Source organism: Miniopterus natalensis, chromosome 8 (genome assembly GCF_054644295.1).
Source record: "Miniopterus natalensis isolate mMinNat1 chromosome 8, mMinNat1.hap1, whole genome shotgun sequence".
NCBI lineage: Eukaryota > Metazoa > Chordata > Mammalia > Chiroptera > Miniopteridae > Miniopterus > Miniopterus natalensis.
The window spans coordinates 64,072,330-64,093,743 of NC_142088.1; the positions used below are offsets into that span (position 1 = coordinate 64,072,330).

A 21,414-nucleotide genomic window follows, 5' to 3' on the forward strand; every position below is an offset into this window, starting at 1 on the left:
GGCTGGGGAGCCCATGTTTTTCAGAGGAAACCCCCCACTGATTAGATATCCCTCTGGAACCTCAACTATTGTCTGTGGGAAGTGAGGCCAGAACTTTTCGCATCTCCACCCTTCCTACCAGTCTCAATGTGGCTTCTTCTGCAAATCCTTGGTTATAAGATTTCTCTTCAGCTAGTCTTCAGTTGGTTATTCAGGATGGTTTTCTAGAATTTAGTTGTAATTCTAGTTTGGTCCTGGGAGGAGGTGAGTGTAGCTTTGACCTTACTCTACTGCCATCATGGCTGCTGTAGCTCTTGATGTGGTTTGCAAATAGGTGTTACTTACAAGTTCCTCCTGGTAACTTTCTACTTTTAGCTTACTGATCATGTTACCTAGGAGCTAAGATTGATAATCTCTGCATTGTTGCATGAGAGCTTATGTTATTCATATGTAAATGCAACAAATCATGTTATCATTTATGCTTTCAAAATCTGGATACTTTGCAGCAAATCCCCTGTCTGCTGTATTCTACCACAGATATCTTTATTTTAGATGAAGGAAGAAAATGAAATGATGAAGTCTTCCCCTTCCTATATTCTTCCCCAGTTCCCTACAATAAGCAGTGTTTCTATGTTGGTAGGTTTCCACATCTCTTTTGATAACATTTACCACCCTTAATTGCCACTCCAAATTAAGAATTGAATTGTTCATAGTGTAAGGTACAAGAGGAAGAATGAACTTCATATATCTGGAAACTAGGGAAAACTTATACCGATTTTTTTCATTCACATAAAGCATTCTTTTTGCTGTGTTTTGGGGAAACCAAGGTTGGCAAAGAGTTACTTTGGCAAGCCAAACAAATCTGGATTTGAATATGTGCTTTGATGTTTATTAATTGTGCAATTTTAAATATTTCTCTTATCTTTTTTAAGCCTCAGTTTCATTGTCTATAAGATGGAGATATTGTCTATAAAGGTATTTTCTACCTTTTGAAGTACTTTTTAAATTAAAGGCATATATGCAATATCTTATGCTCTAGTAATGCCATACTTATATACTCTAGAGAATTGTTCATATATATGTATTGAAAGAAACAAGTTCAAGGATGTTCAATGAATCATTGTTCACAATAAAAAAAAATTGAAAAAAGTGTAAATCTTCATAAAAAAATAAGTAAATAAATTCAGCATGTTTATGTGCTGAAATATTGTATATATCTACAGATATGTTTATTTATATACAAGTATATAAAGACATAAATAAATCTCAAAAGCACTGAGTGGAAAAGTTATTAGCAGAATGATATGGTATGATACTATTTTTATAACTTCAAAATGAAACACACACCATTAATATACATTAGTCCTGGTGCACATTTTTATAAAACTATGGAAAAAGTAAACAGGAACTTATACAGACCAATTTTATAATGACAGTTATCTTTGTAAAGGAGCAATAATGACATGCAAAAGGGAATTTTTATCTTTACCAAAAGGGAAAATTTATATTTCATAAAAGATTCAGGTGAAATATAATAAAGTATTAATAGTGTTCAGTTCTGTGTAGTGAATACATGAGTGTCTATTATTTTTGTCTCTCCTCTGTGTTAAATGCTGGCTCCTCAAAATATTACTAAAACTACCTGTGGTTTAGACAAAGCTGATTTTCTTGGGTGCCACAATAAGAAAGAGCATTAATTCATCAGCATCTTAGTAGTGTCTTGGAAGGGAAAGGGCAAAGTTGAAATAGTAATTGAGATTTTGCACTCTGGTTTAAGATAGAGGTTAGAATTAAGGATTATTATATAATAATTTTTGACTGGTGGACACAGAAAGAAGATTTTGAGGGAAGGTGGTTCAAAGTGTCCTGAGGTAAAAAGTGTCATTTGGTGCTTATTTGCTGATGAGCTGTTGGATTATTCAGGAAGTTCTTGAAGTGAACAATAATATTATCTGAAGTTCTTATCTTACTGGGCAAGAGTTTCTTAAAATAGTAAAATTATGACATTGAAGACAGTGGAATAGTAAAGTCATATTAATATAGATAACGAGCTGTGTCTTTGGTTTTGACTCTCATCTATAAAATTTAATGGGTCCTTTTTTTCATTTAAAATGCATTAAAAATATATATTTTTAAGAAAATGTATAGACTAATGTATTCTTCATCAGCTGACTCTAAAAATTGATCTTTAATGAGGCACAGTTGTGTATCCATCAGAATTCCATGAGAGAAACAGAACCTGTAATGTGTGTGGATAGGTAGATAGACAGATGATAGATGATAGGTGATTAGATAGATGATGATAGATAGATAGATGATTGATAGATGATAGATAGATGATAGATAGATAGATAGATAGATAGATAGATAGATAGATAGATAGATAGATGATAGATAGATAGATGATAGATGATAGATAGATGATAGATAGATAGATGATAGATAGATGATAGATAGATAGATAGATAGATAGATAGATAGATAGATAGATAGATAGATAGATGATGATAGATAGATAGATAGATAGATGATAGATAGATAGATAGATAGATAGATAGATAGATAGATAGATAGATAGATAGATAGATAGATAGATAGATGATAGATAGATGATAGATAGATGATAGATGATAGATAGATAGATAGATAGATAGATAGATAGATAGATAGATAGATAGATAGATAGATGATAGATGATAGATAGATAGATAGATAGATAGATAGATAGATAGATAGATAGATAGATGATAGATAGATAGATAGATAGATGATAGATGATGATAGATAGATAGATGATGATAGATAGATAGATTGATAGATAGACAGATGATAGATAGATGATAGATAGATAGATAGATGATAGATAGATGATAGATAGATAGATAGATAGATAGATAGATAGATAGATAGATAGATAGATGATAGATAGATAGATAGATAGATTGATAGATGATAGATGATAGATAGATAGATAGATAGATAGATAGATAGATAGATAGATAGATAGATAGATAGATGATAGATAGATAGATAAAAGAGATTTATTACTAAGATTTAGTGTATGAGATTAAGGGGATTGGTTAGGCAAATTTGAAATCCTTGGGCAGGCTGGAAACTGAGGCAGGAGTTGAGCTGTCTGCCAGCTGCAGAATTTCTTCTTCCTCAGAGAAACTTCAGTTCTGTTGTTAAGGCCTTTTAACTGATTGAATTAAACATATTCAGATTATTTAGGATTATAGTTTCTTTTAGTTAAAGTCACCTGATTGCAGATGACAATCACATCTTCAAAATACCTTTACTGCAACACCTAGATTAGTGTTTAATTAAATAATAAGGAACTGTAGCCCAGCCATGTTGACACACTAACATCACAAGTTTTAAACTGTGTTAACTCTGATGTAAAGTATTATATAAAATATGATAATGTGTTATTTTTAACCTAGTAGGAGAAAAAGAAACAATGCTTGAAACTGTTTTGAATAATCACAGAAATATTTATGTACAAGTATTTATAAAGAGAAGAGGGTGGGGAGAGAGAAAGGAAAACTACTCCATAATCATTCTTTCTTAAATCTACATCCACGTGTTAACTGGCTGTTAATGTGTCATGCTAAGCAGTGTGGATGACACACAGACAACTTTTTATGTAATATTTGCCTTGCAATGTTAACATACTAATGACAGCGAGAGGCAGGAACATGTAAAGACCCTTATGCTGGTTTGTATGTATGTAGAATCTTGAAGAAAAGGAAATAAGATGAGGTCCTATATTATCCTGGCAAATGAAAAAGAGGTGACTAAGGGAGACATAGCCCTTTTCCTCATGGAGTTTACAATTGCAAAGGAATTGCGGTGTGACTCAAACTTATTCATTGCACGCATATTTCCCATCTTTGATTCTCTCATCTTGCCAATCTCTTTACCCTAACAGTATGTCTTAACAAGGTATTCCTTCCCCCAGAAATGTCTCCTATCTTCTCTTAGTTTCCCATCTGTCTACCAGATTTCAACTCAATTATGATTTCTTCAAAGAAGCTTTTTCTGACTAGGCTGAAGTCTCTTAGACAATTTTAACACAATTATTTTACATTTTAGCTCTTACCTTTATTTTAATTTTCTATTTGTATGTTGAATGTTTGGTTCACTACTGTTTACCAACTAGAAAGGAAACCTTACAAAGTTAGGGACCATATCTATTTTATTTACCATTCTATCTTCAGCTCAAAGTTCAATGTGGGACATAAAGAAGATCTTTAATAAATATTTGTTGAATGAAGTGAATACTGTTTACTGTCACATAACAAGAGTCTCTTATTGGCTAGGATTATTATCTGAAAGAAGTACATACTTGGTGATCTGGGTATAGATTCATGATGCATTCCATTCGATGTATCTGATGCGTAGGAAACAAAGTACTCTCATATTTATATTTATATCATCATTTTCTCAAAATGTAGAGTATAAAATATATACAAAGTGGGTTGTTTATAAAGAAATGCATGACTAACCCTGGCTGGTGTGGCTCAGTTGGTTGCGGCATCCTCCTGTGCACTGGAAGGTCATAGGTTTGATTCCCGGTCATGGAAAGTGCCTAGGTTGGGGTTCGATCCCAGGTCAGGGCATAAAGAAGGCAATCAATCATCGTATCTTTCTGATGTTGATCATTCTCTCTCTCTTTTCCGCTCTCCCTCTCTCCCTCCTCCCTCTCCAAAATTAAAAAAGAGAGAGAGCCCGGCGGGCGTGGCTCAGTGGTTGAGCGTCGACCTGGGATCCAGGCGATCGGGGTTCGATTCCCGGTGGGGGCACATGCGAGAGAAAGAAAAAAGAAATGCGTGGTTAGCTAGAGAGGGAAAGTTGGAAATACTTGGTTTCTAGGTTGGCATTCCCATGTGTTCCTCTTGCCGTTTCTCACCCTCCCCTGTCTAAACTTGTGACCGTTTGGCTCTCATTACCACCTCAGAGATTTTTTTCCTTTTTATTGAATTTATTGGGTTTACAAAATTATACATATTTCCGATGCATAATTGCACAACACATCATCTGTATACTGTAGTGTGTTCCCTCCCTAAGTCAAGTCTCCTTCCCTCACCATTTGTTCCCCATTCCCTTCTGCACCCCCCTCCACCGTCGCCCCCTTCCCTGACAATCTGCACACCCTTGTCCATGTCCATGAGGTTTTCCTCTTTTTTTTCTTTTTTCTCAATCCTTCCACATGGCTCCCCACCCAGCCCCCCTAAAACCCCCTAAATAGCTGTCGGCCTGTTTTCTGTGTACGGGTCTGTCTCTTCTTTGCTTGATAGTTCATTTTGTTTATTAGATTCCACATGTTGCATATTAACTATGGTTTTAAGATGTAGTATGCTCCCTTTTGTGCTTGAAACATTTTCTTAAAATATATCGAATAACATATTATTTACTAATATACACAAAAACTGGTTTATTGTCTTTTCTTTTTAAAAATATTCTTTGTTGTTATTTTTTTCCTCTTTCTATGGACAGCTTAAAGCTATGATACAAATAAATGGACAAAATACGTATCCTTGGTTTTATATGTAAATTTAAACTGCTATTTAGTGTAGTATCAAGGTTAAAAATAATAAGGAAACATTTGATATAGAAGAATCTTTGAAATGCTCTCAAGAATTCATATCAGCGTCATTGTAATCTCACTTTACAGGTGCTTGTAGAAATATTCCCCTAAGATGATTGTTAAAATTGAATTTTCAATACTGTTAATGGACATAGGGATGTGTGAAGAAAATAAATACAAACCTATTTTTGTTAGTACACATGATGATTGGACCCATGAAATACTTATATACAAAGGAATACTTATTACTGTGTTATTTCCTCATTAAATTTCACTGATATTTATCACTACAGGAAATTATTGTGATTATATTTTCATGATGAGTTTGTCAGGGCAATCTGTGGCTTATATTTCTGCCCACTGCATTCCCTAAACCATTTTGTGAAAAAAAAATTAGGATGTTAGGAGACTGCTGTTCAGATGATTTTCTCCTCATGCGTACTGATTGTCAGATTATAAATTATTTTTCCCAGTAGTTAGGAGAAACACAATATTCTGTCTGGTGAGGCTAGGAAGTGTCAACTCAAAACAATCATTATCTATCACCTTTATGGAACCTGTGTTCTCACCATGAAGCTGCACCTCTGTGTTCGCATGCATGTAGCCTGGGAAATACGATACGGTAGAACCACCATCACTTTGGAAACAAAAATAACATAATTATAGTGACTACTTTTTAAGCACTTAGCATATGTCAAGCACTTGCAAAATGCTTTTCATTAATCATCTCACAGCAATTATTCCTGGAAGGCTTTCTTATACTTCTTTTATGAATTCAGGAACAGGTTTGTTGAAAGAAGTTAGTTGCTGTGATGGATGGCAGAGTTGGAATTCAAATATAAGTATATCTGCTTCCAAAACCATATTAAATCTTAACAATTATGTTATGCCCGTAGAGGCTAATTTCATATAGCAATTACCTGACCTCAAGCAAAAATCAGGGAATAAAACTGGTACTCTTTTAAGCATGGAAAGTGGCCGGGGGGGGGCGGGGATTCAGAGCTTGGGTACTTCTGAGAAATATGAGCCCAATTAGGACACAGCCGTCAGCTTTTCTAAACAGCCAGGAGTATGCAAGAACCAGTTTTACCTCTGTGCCAATTATTGTGCCACACAATTATTTCTGAATCTTTCAATGCCCGATGTAAACAGCAATGTCACTGACATATAGGCTTTCCGGTTTGTGAAATTGCTTTTCTATTCTAATTCACTGGATTTCCCTTGCTTGTTTGCTGTTAAATTCGTATATGTGATACACTTGAAATAGAAGCGCATTATAATTGTATCAAAACACCCAACTTAGCATTTTATGAGTATCACTGAAGACTAAGTAATTACAGCCTCCAGGCAGTTTGGGCTGAATAACTTGCTTTCTGTTAAATACAAATCAACCTTCCAGTTATCCATTTCGGAGCTAAATATTCTCAATTAAGATTTGTTGCTCAGTCTTGGATAAATTAAGTGCTTAGAAATTTTGCAAAACAGAGGATTTTAATTTGCAACTTAAAGCCGCTTCCATGTTTAAAATGTTTACATATTATGGATTTTATCTTTTAAGCCTCATAAAGCAACTTGGCCTGTCCATCAGCATTACCCTCCATGGCTTATTCTTAAGAATCTTGTGTACACTATATATTTTTTCTTGATGTTTTCTCTTTACTTTTAATTCAATCCCAACCAAAAGTCATTTGTTTGCTCAAGTACAGCTTCTCAAAACCTACACAACACACTTTATTATTTAATCATTTCAACCCATACGCTACACAATGTGAATTTTGAAATCTATTCATGGATAAAATTCTCAAGCGCTTCTTACCCCATCTGAATAATTCGAGGGGTCTCATTTAAAAAAATAAGATTAAAGCATGTTCCTGGGTATGTTTTCTTGTTTGATAATGTAGCTATTTATACATACTCATTACTCATCACTGTCACTTGTGTTACATATGAAGCCCAATCAACATATAAGGCTGTGAACCCCAAAAGGAATGTTGGCAATAGGTTTTAAAAAAGACCAGAGGAATTGACAAAGCAATAGTAAAATTACACATACACACAATAGTATACGTACACAAGTAATTTAAGTGAATTACACTGTTTCATCTGATCATTTATTCACTCTTTCAAGGGTTTAATTAAAAAAAAACAACGCACAAACAGAAAAGTTAGGGGTGTACTATGTTGAACATATTTTTCATGTGCTTATTTGCCATCTGTGTATCTTATTTTGTGATATGTCTGTCATTTTTTTGCCTATTTTCTAATTGATTTTTTAGCTGTTGAGCTTTGAAAATTATTTTGTTGATACTAGTATTGGGTTGGATATGGAGACTGAAAATATATTTTTCAGACTAAAACATGTCATTTACTGGCTTTCACAGAACAAAAGTTTCTAATTTTGGTGTGCCTGTATCATCGAGAAAATATTGTGTGTACACCCTGAGTATTTCTCATTATTAGGGTATGTAAAAATTAATAGTTGTAGAAATTACTACAGAGATGGTTACAAAGTTTATAATAGAATTTAAGCTTAAGAGGGAAATACAAAAACTTATACTACGAATAAATAGATAACATTTACTGAGTGCTTTCTATGCGCCAGACACTGTTATATGAGGCAGTTATTCTTATTACAACCTCACAATGGTGAGCATTTGAAGGCTGCCTAGCTTTCTGTCAGATGTATCCAAAGACATGTAGAAAAGGTGATTGAAGAAGATGGAAAGAGATAAAAGGTAATTTTTTTTCTTTTCATCAAGATTTTTCAATTTAAATAATGACTTTTCCCTTTTGATATACCTATTATATTACTGAATCTAGGTTTCTTCTTTTGACAAGCAGACATTTCATATTTTTGTGTTTATTTATAAAGTGCAGGAAGGGTTTTCCGGCTTATTCAGCATATTTATTATTTAACTTACATATCTAAGTATTTGCAACAGGGATAAAGCATTTTTTGAGGTAGTCTAATAATAAATAGGTGGTTAACTCCATTCTACTTTCCCCATGGAATAACTTCCCCCATGGAATAACTACTCTCCTTAGTTGCTGCAAGTTCAATGTTTCAGAAACAATTCTGCTCCAGGAATAATTAACCCTCTAACATTGAACTTATTTTTTAGAGTATCCAGAACATTATAATTTTCTCATTTTTTGTAAGTGTGTTTTTTAGTAGCCAGTTTATACAGCTTTCTGAATCCCAGAATTGGAAGTTGTTTTCTGTTGTCTAAATATGACAGTACAAAAAGAATATTTAGGTTTCAATTTTATTTATTTTGAATACCTAGAAACCTTGAAATTAATTATTTACATTTTAATATCCATACTATGTCTTTTTTCCCATCTACAGCTTATTGTTTCCCTGTCTCCAGATATCTCACCATCATGATATACCCTCCAGCAAAATTTAAGAGGCTTGGTTAAACTTATTAAAAATTCAGATTTGAAAAATTTTAAAAATATGCTTTGTTTAAAAGGAATTTCTTAACTATTCTAAACTCACCTGGAAAGACATTTAAAAAATACTTATGCGTAGGACGAACTCAAACCAATTAAATTAGAATTTCTGGGAGTGGGATCAGGGATCAGTATTTTAAATAACTTTTCAGATAATTATAATGCACAGCCAGGGATGAAAATTTTGAAATAAAATTTGATAAATGATGAAAAAATATTAGGAAATTACTACCTCCAAAAAGCCTTAGTTTTAAAATCCCATTTTTTCTCTGTATTTAAATTTTTGTTTTAATTCTACATTGCATACTACATTGATTTAGTTTTGAGTCATTTGAAAAAAAAAAGAAGTTAAACACACACAAAAAAATCTTTCCAGCCTTAATTGTAACAACACATAAAACTTAATGGATTTAATTTTTTACTGATACATGGAAATATACTTAAATTACATTTTAAAAACTATATAAAAATTTATTATATCAATGTGTGAATTATTTCTATTAGAGCAATCATATAATTTTAGCAAATTATATTGTCTCAATTAAGAAAAAATATCTTATTTCAAATGTTCAAATAAAATAATAAATTAGGGGAAATCTTTGGCTTAAATAAAGGAAAAAAGTGTTAGAATCAAAGCATATGAATTAACTACATTATTACAATAACAGAAAAGAGATAAAAGGTAGATTTTTCTTTTCATCAACATTTTTCAATTTAAATGATGACTTTTTCCCTTTGATATACCTATTACATTTTTGAATCTAGGTTTCTTCTTTTGATAAGCCGATCCAGGTGATTTAAAAAAATAAATGTTTTCCAGAAATGAGACTATAATATCAGTTGTATATTTTTCAAACAGCCCTTTTGAAGACTTTTTATGTCAGTCTCCCACTCTGACGACCTTGTCATACAGACATAAGCATATTTCTTTGCATAGGTTCCAAGACAGTTTTATCAACATGCTCATATTTCATTTTTTCTCTTGGCTATTGATTAGCATTCTAAAATCATTCAGTCATTTCAATTGCATCAAAACTACTATTAGTCTACTGCTTAGTGAGCCATCTCTAGCACAACAGAAATCTGATTCAGAGATTATTCCAATAAATGAACACCAATTAACTTTTCAGTGTCATTAAGATCTAAGTATATGCTAATATTGCAAAACAAAATAATCTTATGATATGAAAACATTTATATTAATAAGCTTCATAAATATGTACTTCTAAACATACTTATGCTTATGAATTTAAAACATGTCATTAGTTTCTTGTATTCATCATAGAGTTTTTAAACAATTTCAATCCTATTTTATAAACTTGGGAATTAATCACTCAACTTTAAGGGGTTAAACTGATATGTTTTCTATATGTACATGGCTAAGAGTCATATATCACATGTATCTATAGGTTAATATAAAAACTTTATATTTTTTTCTTGTGAATCTTAAAACTATTAATCCTAAAATACTATCTTTATATTAATGTAGAAATATAAGCTGTACCAAGTAGATTTATTCCTCCCTATTGTCATAGTGTCTGAGTATAAGGAGCGTATTTAAAAAAAAATGTTGTGAAGATTATTTAACTTTCGTAGGCAGAACTCCTTGAAGACTCTTTATAATTTTCATAATGGGTTTATTTAGATAATGCATTCATTCATTTAATGTTTACCAATTTTTTTTCTTTGCTCTAGGTGTCAGTGAAGATATAATGCTCACTAACACAGCTCCTTCCTTCTAGGCAACGTCAGTCCAGAAACGAATGTGTTGAGTAGTAGACTCGGGAACTTTGTCCCAAGCTCTGTAACTTCCCTGCTCTCTGTGATAACTGCTTTACATAGCATAAGACAGACTCCAGAAACAGCAGGGTGTTAGGAGGAGAAAGTTATGACATTGTGGACTAGTTTAAAGTTAGACACATTCATTTAAAATGCACTCTTCTTCCAAAAAGCTTTGAGGAAACTTAAAGACACTCCCTAAGAAAGGCCAGAATAATACTGATTTAAAAATCAAGGTTAAGGACAATAATAGATTATTATACTTAAGCCAGGAGTAAAATTAGTAGCATAAATGCAATTCCTTTACCGTTGATGCATATGGCTCACAATCAGACTCTTTGGTTTCTTTGCAGCCAAAACAAAAAGAGAAATATGATCAGTTACAATTTTATATTTTCCATATATAGTTTTTTCTGGCACAGACCCCTGAAAGAAATTTTTCCCATGGGTCCTTGTATAAAGAGGTCACTGCGTGATGTACTACTTTCAGATACTATATCCTGGGAAGTATAACAGTGTTTTTCTTATGGCTTCTTCTTATAGCATCCTTCATTTAAACCAAGGGCACAATGCCAAAGCTCAATTCAGCAAGAGGTTCAGAGAGGGACAAATATAGTGATATAAAAATATATGTTGTTCTTTGGTGGTTTGGCTTGATTGAAAGATAACATTTAAAATTCATGGACATATAGATAGATTTCCTAAAGGGAATTCTTCATAAATATATTTGTTTGTTCAATTCTTCATGAAAATTTGACAACAGGAAGTTTGGGTTTATATTTTGTATCATAAATTTGTAGTAAAGGTATCTTCATTGTTGATTAGAGATGGAATTATATGCTTTAGATAGTCAACTAAGCAGAAAGTAAAATAGACCACTTCTGGAAATTAAGTGGTCTAAACCAGATTTTTTTATACTAGAAAAGATCCAAGAAGGTGCCTGCAGAATAGCCAACTTTCTCTCAGAAAAAATTGAATGGTGAATAGAGTTTCACCCTGAAAACGTTACACCGTAGAATATGATTGTTATAGTCATGCTTTATTTTTCCATTGTGATTAAAGGCAATCACCCACTGTAATAAAAAAACAAAACAAATAAAACAGAACAAACGAACAAAACTTAAAATGTCTCCCTTGAAATATCTAATTTTATGCATTGTGAATTTTCTGATGAACCTTCCAGACTTCTATTAGCAAAACATGCCAGTAAGTCAATAAATCTCTGATATATTTTATAGACTTGGATTATTTCTCTTTGATTAAAACTGGTCTGAGAAGTCAATCCCATTCTCTGACCTGGGACTGTCTATACTTGAGGATATTTGGGCAATTTAATCCTCTCTCAGTGCCCTTGAAATTATAATTCTCTTCATTGTCTCCCTTCCCTCCCTTCCTCTTTTCCTTTGTCCCTTGCTTTCTTCTTTCTTTCCTCCCTCCTTTTCTTCTTTTTATTTTATTTTTTCCCCTCACCCGAGGATATTTTTTCCGTTGCTTTTCAGAGAGAGTGGGGGGGGGGGGATCAGTGTGAGAGAGACACAGCAATTGGTTGCGTCCAGCATGCACCCCAACCCGGGCTGGGGACGGAGCCTGCAACCAAGGTACGTGCCCTTGACCAGAACAGAACCCGGGACCCTTTAGTCTGCGGGTCAATGCTCTAACCATTGAGCAAAACCAGCTAGGGCCCTCCTTTTCTCCCTTTAAAAAAAAATCTTAGATATTTTTATAGGGAAGAGACTTTTTTGTGGTTCAGCTCATTCCCTGAAGGAGATCTCAGATGCAGTTAATTGTACTGTGTGCCTGAGTATATGTATATTCACATATACTTAGGGGTACAAAGCCTGTGATCCATGGGCACTTCCCGATCACAGACGACCGAATTGGAGCCACAGGGTTATTGTTTTAATATGGATCCTGAACCTCTTGAACATGCAGGTAATTAAATAGATGTGTACTAAAACCCTTGGCAATCAAAATGTGCATGTTCTAAGACTTTTAAAAACCATAAACACCTCTCATATATAAAATGGTCCATAAACTATAATAAAGCTAACCTACATTGACACATTGTGACTTTGGCTTAGTTCACTTACTTGTTGAATGGTTTATCTCCCTAGGCAGCCCTTGAATGAGCCCAGTCCAATTCCATATATCAGTGAAATTATGAATTGTTAAATTCTTCTACTTTTGGATTTACTTGAAAACAGTTGAAACCCCTGATTTAAGTCTATAACTGCCTAAGGTAAATTTTACTAAAAGTAGAAGAGGAAATACATATATTATACATCAATTTAGTGCCCCAAATAAGTATTACATATAAAACTTGCTGGAGCCAACTGGTGTAATAAGAGGCAGGCACTCAATTTGGAAATAGAACTTTTATTAAAATTTCTGGAATGACCATTTACTGTCTAGGGACTCATTTTTTAACGATTCTATGTATTATTTTCTTTATCCATAAAGTAGAACTCAGTGTAACAAGATTGTTGTGATAATCAACAGAGATAACAGTTAAGTGCTTATAAAAGTATATTGTTTCACAGAAAGAACAATAAGGATGGGGAAAAGTAGGTTTATAGTTATGAGTATGCAAAACACAGAATTTATTTTTGCATTATTATTTATTAATTATATGATTTTTTATTATTAACTTACTTTCGCCCACCCCTTTTGATTTCCTATTAGCTAGACCTTATATTTTAAGACAAAGTCTGAGTTTGCAACATTTTTTTCCCTTCAAATCCAGTGCAAGGTAACGATTACAATTTAAGTGACTGCCATTATGTTTAAGATGTACAATTTAATTACAGGTCTATCAATAGATTATGTGGAAAACAAGCTTTATTGGATCAGTTCGGGAAATGGAACCATAAATAGATGCAACCTAGATGGTGGTAATTTGGAAGTAATAGAGTCAATGAAAGAAGAATTAACAAAAGCTACGGCCCTAACCGTCATGGGTAAGTGCAATGGTTCTATAGTTAGGGTGCTTTGTACTGATTGGGGGGTGATTAATTATTGTCTCTTAACAGCTAAGAAGAGTCACTCTTCCTTTAATACCAGGAGCACATTTCAATTGCATATCTCAGGGAGGGTTTTTCCCTTCTTCTTTTCTTAACATTAGCAAACAGGCTTGTAAGATATTATTCATTCTTGGCTTTCTTGGAATTGTTTTATTTTATGATTATTTTCTGTGTTCTACTGTAGTGTTTTAAAGTGTAAGGCCTTGTGTATTTGTCACAGTAACAAATCTGGCTTATCTCTGCTTATAAAGGATAGCTTCATCCACAAAGATAATTCAAGCAACGAGGCCACAGGGTCCATTGAACAATGATCGAAATTTTTATCCCACAAATAATTCTTTTCTATACGGGCAACCCTCAGACACATTGCACGTTTGGTCCCACACCACCACAATGGAGCACATATTGCATGATAGTGAGTCACATTAATTTTTTTGGTTTCTCAGTGCATACAAAAGTAACATTTGCACTTTACTATAGTCTGTTAAGTGAGTAATAGCATTATGTCTAAAACAGCAATGTACATACATAAATTTTAAAAATATATTATTGCTGAAAAAGGCTAACCATCATCTGAGTTCTTCAAGAGTTGTGATCATTTTGCTGGTGCAGTCTTGCCTCAACGTCGATGGCTGACAATTGATAAGGGTGGTGGCTCCTGAAGTTTCCAGTGGCTATAGCAAGTTCTAAAAATAGGACTTCAGTGACATTTGTCTCATCAGTTGGCTCTGCCAGTCACAAGCAATATCTCTGTAGCGTGCAATGCAGTTTCATAGCATTTTACCCACGGTAGAAGATCCAAAACTGGAGTTCATCTTCTCAGACTGCTTTATCAACTATGTTGATGTGATATTCTAAATCCTCTGTGGTCATTTCAACAGTCTTCCTTCCATCTTTCCCAGGAGTAGGTTCAGCACTAAGACTGTTTCTCTTTCTTATCATTTGTACATTCACTAAAGGGGAAGCACGTTTCATTCTTTCAAGAACTCCTCCTTTGCACTCACAGCCTGGCTGTTTTGAGTGAGACACGGAGCTTCTGGCCTGTCTAGGTTGTGGACATGATATTTCACTAAGCTTAGTCACTCTAGCTTTAGATTTAATTATGTGTGACTCTCTTTCACTTGAACACTTTGAGGCCCTTATAGGGTTATTAATCAGCCTAATTTCAATATGATTGTGTCTCGAGGAACAGGGAGGCCTAAGGAGAGAGGAAAAGATGGTCAACAACTGGCTATTGGAGCAGTCAGAACACATAACATTTATCAATTAAGTTGACTGTCTTACATGGGTGCAGGTCCTGGTTTCCCAAAACAATTACACTATACCAAACATAATAATGAAAAAGCTTTAAATATTTTTGAGAATTACCAAAATGTGACTCAGAGACACAAAGTGAGCAAATGCTGTTGGAAAATGACTCTGATAGACTTGCTTAACACAGGGTTGCCACAAACTTTCAATTTGTGAAATACTAATATCTGCAAAGTGCATTAAAGCAAAGCACAACACAATGAAGTATGCCTATTTTTAGGGGGGGGGGTCTTAATAATTTAAGCCTGTTTTCATTCCTTTTCTTCAGTCTTCTAGAAAATAAGTTGCCAGGCAAGAAAGACAATTACAAAGCTAAGAGAGAGGTATGACTTTCCATAGAAAAAACAATCAAGATCTACTGTATTGGAATTAGAAGCTGACTTTTCAAATGTGAATTTTAATTTAAAAAGATAGTTTGACTTATAAAAAGACGTCAGGCCCGGCCGGCATGGCTCAGCGCTTGGACACTGACCTATGATCCAGGAGACTGAGGCTCAATTCCCAGTGAGGGCACATGCCCGGGTTGCGGGCTCGATCCCCAGTGTGGGGCATGCAGGAGGCAGCTGATCCATGACTCTCATCATTGATGTTTCTCTCTCTCTTTCTCTCTCCCTCCTCCCTTCTTCTCTCTGCAATCAATAAAGAAATATATATTTTTTAAAAAGATGTCAGAGTGATATCTTTTTAAAAAATGTGTAAGGAAGCACTTTTTGGTGAGGATGGCTACACCCTTATTTAGTGAATGGCCGGCTCTAAGATGAAGTTCATGGTGGGTCACAGAGTAAGGATTAGATATTCCACACAGAATCTTAGTAGTTACATTTAGTGTAAGGGAATCAGAAAACCAATTTCACATGTACAGTGCTGAATATCATGAGGTATTCAGAATAACTTTTTAAAAAGGATATACTATAATGAAAAGTCAATTTGAATATATTGTAAAAGTTTATTTACATAGGTAATAAATTATGTCTTTTAATTTAATATTCTACTATCATTTAGCTCTTTAATCATTTCACAGATTTAATGTGAGTTTTTCGGTTTTGGTTTTGTAATGACTATTTATAAAGATATGTAGCTTATAAGTGAATGATTGTTAATTGAGATAAGGTTTGAAAATTTATTTTCTAGACAAAAATATGTGTTTTTATCACCTTTGATCCCAATTAGATTAAAACTATCTAATGTAAGTAAAAAGGTTTAGATATTTCTAATTATTATTTAAAACAGGATGAGTCCAGGATATAAGAAATTGTTTTTCCCAATAACAGTTGGCATTCAATATTAGTTTCAGGTATACAGCATAGTGGTTAAACTTTTATATAAGTTACAAAGCGATCCCCCTATAAGTCTAGAACCACATGACACCATACATAGTTTTTACAGTATTATTGACTATATTCCCTATGCTGCACTTTACATCCTTGTGACTATTTTGTAACTGCCAATTTGTACTTCTTAATCTTTTTATCTTTTTCACCCAGCTCTCCAACACCTCTCCAATCTGGCATTCATCAGTTTGTTCTATGAATTTGTGTGTTTGTTTGTTTTATTATTTTGTTTTTTTTTAATTCCACATTTAAGAGAAATCATATGGTTTATTGCCTTGCCTTTTTCTGTCAGACTTATTAAACTTAGCATAAGCCTCTAGGTCTATTTATGTTATTGCAAATGATTTCATTATTTTTTTATGAAAAAAGTACTACATCTTCTTTATTTACTCATCTGTTGTTGGGCACTTGGGTGGCTTCCATTTCTTGGCTATTATAAATAACATGCTATGAACATAGGGGTGCATATATCTTTTCAAATTAGCATTTTGTGTTTCTTTGGCTATATACCCAAAAGTGGGATTGCTGGGCCAAAAGGCAGTTCCATTTTTAATTTTTTTGAGGCAACTCCATACTGTTTTCCACAGTGGCAACACCAATTTGCATTCCCACCAACAGTTCAGGAGGGTTCCCTTTGCTTCATGTCCTCGACAACACTTGTTTGTTGATTTATTGACAATAGTCATTCTGACAGATGGGAGGTGATCTCATATTGTGGTTTTAACTTGCATTTCTCTGATGATTAGTGTCATGAGCCTATTTTCATATGCCTATTGGCCATCTGTATGTCCCTTCTGGAGAAATTTCTATTCAAGTTCTCTGCTCAGTTTTTAATCAGATTGCTTTTATCTTTTTTATATTAAATTGTATGAATTTTTAATATATTTAATATATTTTAGATATTAACTCCTTAACGGATGTATCATTGGAGAATACCTTCTCTCATTATGAAGGTTGTCTTTTTGCTTTATTGAGGGTTTCCTTTGTTGTGCAAAAACTTTTTAGTTTTATGTAGCCCATTTGTTTATTTTTCCTTTTGTTTCTCCCAAGGAGACATATGCAAAAAATTTTTGCTAAAAGAAATGCCAAAGAGTTTACTGTTTATGTTTTCTTCTAGGAGTTTTATGGTTTGGGGTCTTCCATTTAAGTCTTTAGTCCATTTTGAGCTTATTCTTGTATATGATGTAAAAATGTTGTCTAGTTTCATATTTTTGTATGTATATGTCCAGTTTTCAAAAAAAAAAAAAAATGTATTGAAGAAACTATCTTTACCTCATTGTACATTCTTGCCTCCTTTGTTATTAATTGACCATATAGGCATGGGTTTATTTCTAGATTCTCTATTCTGTTCCATTGATCTATGTGTCTGTTTTTATGCTACTATAATGCTGTTTTGATAACTATAGCCTTGTAGTATAGTATGATATCAGGTAGCAGGATACCTCCAACTTTGTTCTTTCTCAAGATTGCTTTGGCCTTTCAGAGCCTCTTTTGATTCCATATAAAGTTTAGGATTACATGTTCTAGTTCTTTGAAAAATGGTATCTTAATAGGAATTGTGTTGAATCTGTAAATTGGGTACTATGGACATTTTAATTATGTTAATTCTTTCTGTCCATGGACTCAACTTATGCCTCCCTTTAATAGTCTCTTTCTTTAATGTCTTATAATTTTTCAATTTCTTTCTTCAATGTTTTATAATTTTCTGAGTGTAGGTCTTTTACATCTTTGGTTAAATTTATTACTATGTATTTTTGTTGCAAGTGTAATTGTGATTATATTTTTAATTTATCTTTCTGATAATTTTTTATTGGTATATAAAAATGTAGTCAATTTCTAGATATTAGTTTCGTATCTTGCTACTTGACTGAATTTATTTATCCGTTCTAATAGTTTTCTTAATGTATTTGATAGAGTAATCTATACATAATATCATGTAATTTGCAGTTTTACATCTTCCATTCGAATATGATGCCATTTATTGCTTTTTCTCATCTAATTGATGTGGCTAGGACTTCCAAAACAATTGAATAAAAAATGCTGAAAGTAGACATTCTTGTCTTGTTCCTGATCTTAAGGCAAATAAATGCTTATAGCTTTGAGTCTAGTGTGATGTCAGCTGTGGATGGGTTTGTCACATATGGTTTTTATTATGTTGAGGTATGTTTCCTCTATTTCCACTTTGCTGAGAGTTTATCATAAATAGATGCTGGATTTTGTCAAATGCTTTTTTATGTATCTATTGATATAATTATATGATTGTTATCCTTCAGTTTGTTTTTGTGGTGTATCGCATTTACTGATTTGCAGATATTGAATCATCCTTACATCCCAGGAATAAATCCCACTTGATCATGTTGTATGATTTTTTTACTATATTACTGAATTGGGTTTGCTAATATTTTGGTAAAGATTTTAGCATTTATGTTTATCAGGGATATTGGCCTGTAATTTTCTTGTTTTGTAATGTCTTTGTATGGTTTTGGAATCAGGATAATTCTGTCCTCATAAAATTTGCTTGGGAGCGTTCCCTCCTCATCAATTTTTGGAATGTTTTGAGGATAGTTGTTAATTCTTCTTTGAATACTGGGTAAAATTCACCTGTGAAGCTATCTGCTACAGGACTTTTATGTGTTGGAAGTTTTTTTTAAAACTAATTTGATTTTGTTAATAATTATCAGTCTGTTCAGATTTTCTCTTTCCTGTTGATTCAGTCTTAGGAGATGGTATTTTTCTAGGAATTCATTCATTTTTTTCCAGGTTGTCCTATGCATCCACATGTAATTTTTCTTAATATTTTCTTATAATCCTTTGCATTTCTGTGGTGTCAGTTTTCACTTCTTTTTCATTTCTGATTTTATCTATTAGGTCCTCTCTTTTTCTCTCCCTTGATGTGTCTAGTTAAAGGTTTATCCACTTTGCATCTTTTCAAAGAAATAGCTCTTGGTTTCCTTGGTCTTTTGTATTTTTTTTTTTTTTTTTAGACTTTATTTTTTTCTCCAACTTTAATTACTATTATTTTCTTCTTTCTAATTATTTTCTGCTTTGTTTATTCTTTTTCTAACTCCCTTAGTGTATTATTAGATTGTTTATTTGAGACATTTTGTTTGTTTTTTGAGGTATACCTACACTGTTATGAATTTTCCTTTTAAAACCTGTCTTCTTTGGCTGTTTCCCATAGATTTTTGGGCCATGTGTTCATTTTCATTTGACTCAAAGTATTTTATTATTTCTTCCATGATCTCATTGCTAACCCATTCCTTGTTTAGCAGCACATTTTTTAATTTCCATGTGTTTGTGTGGCTTTCATTTTTATATTGTAAATGATTTTGAGTTTCATATCATTTTTAAAAATTTTCAATTACAGTTTACATTCAGTATTATTATTCTGTGTCAATTTCAGAGGTACAGCATAATGGTTGGACAATCATGTAGTTTATAGAGTGGTCTCCCTGATATTTTAAGTACCTGCTTGGCCTGATATTTATTTTGATATTATTTACCATATTTTTATTCTGTAATTTACATCTCTGTGTTTATTCTGTAAGCATTATTTACAATAGACAAGAAACGGAACCAACCCAAGTGCACATCATAGACAAGTGGACCAAAAAACCTGTGGTACATATATGCAAGGGAACACTTACTGGCCATAAAAAATAATAAAATCTTACCTTTTGCAACAGCATGAATGGACCAAGAGGGTATTGTTCTAAGTGAGATAAGTCAGATAGAGAAAGGCAAATACTACAGAATTTCACTTATAAGTAGAATCTAAAGAACAAAACAAACAAACAAAACAGAAACAGACTCATAGATGCAGAGAAGAGACTGATGATTTATAGAGGAGAGGGCCTTGGGGGACTGGGTTAAAAAGGTGAATGGATAAAAAAGTATAATTTAGTAATTACAGAATAGTCACATACAATTTTGATCAGAAAATACTTGATATGATTTCAGTCTTCTTAAATTTATTGAGATTTTTTTTGTGACTTAATATATACTCTATCCTGGAAAATCTTTCATGTGCATTTTTTAAAAATGTGTATTCTGCTTTGGGGTAAAATGTACTGAAAATATCAATTAAATCCATATGACCTAATGTGTCATCTAAGGCTACTATTTCCTTATTGATTTTCTGTCTGGATGATCTATTCATTGATGTCAATGGGGTGTTAAAGTCCCCTACTGTGACTATAATACTGTAAGGAATTTATGTCAACCAACAAAAACTGCTTTAGTTGTTCATTTATTTCCCCCCCCCCCCCAGTTTTTATGTTATATTTTTATTGGTTTTCAAAAAATATATTAACAAGCACATAAAAGTAAATATTTACAGGTTATTCTGATAATATACTATGTCAGACATCTTTTAAATTTACCATAGTTCAAATACAATAATGCTTTTGTGCTTTATCTTTTCTCCACTATGTCAAGGAATGGAGTTTATTCTATCAGAATTGATTTATGCATTGTATACAATGGTGTTTGATAAGGACTCGTTAACACCCTTTGCTATGGACGAAATGTGTTTCCCCAAATTATAGGTTGCAGCCCTGATTAGATGGTATTAGGAGGTGGGGCCTTTGGGAGGTTATTAGATCATGACTGTAGAGCCCCCTTGGATTAGTGTCCTTCCAAGAACAGACCAGAATGCTGGCCTCTCTCTCTGTCATGTGATGATAAAACACTAAAGTGCTGGCATCCTGATCTTGGAGTATAGTCTCCAGAACTGTGAGAAATCCATTTCTGTTTAAGCCATTCAATTTTGGGGATTTCAGTTATAATAACCTAAACTAAGACAACTTTCCAGTTACTAGATGTAATCTTGAACACCAAATTCTTCCTCATATTAAAAAAATGACCCGGTCAGTTGTCTTTTTCCAACACTTGAGAGTTAGCAAATACAGTAGTTTCTGCTTTTAGAGACAGTAGCTTATAGCTGTAA

The 21,414-nt window shown here is 33.1% G+C and overlaps 1 protein-coding gene across 1 annotated transcript in view; it reads left to right on the top strand.

Moving 5' to 3' along the window:
• Positions 1–21,414, top strand: part of LRP1B (LDL receptor related protein 1B) — a 1,257,096-nt gene that overhangs the window by 773,301 nt on the left and 462,381 nt on the right. The window contains exon 31 of the mRNA XM_087819400.1: positions 13,612–13,761. Coding sequence (XP_087675526.1) covers positions 13,612–13,761 — 150 coding nt within the window. The remainder of the gene's footprint in view (positions 1–13,611; positions 13,762–21,414) is intronic.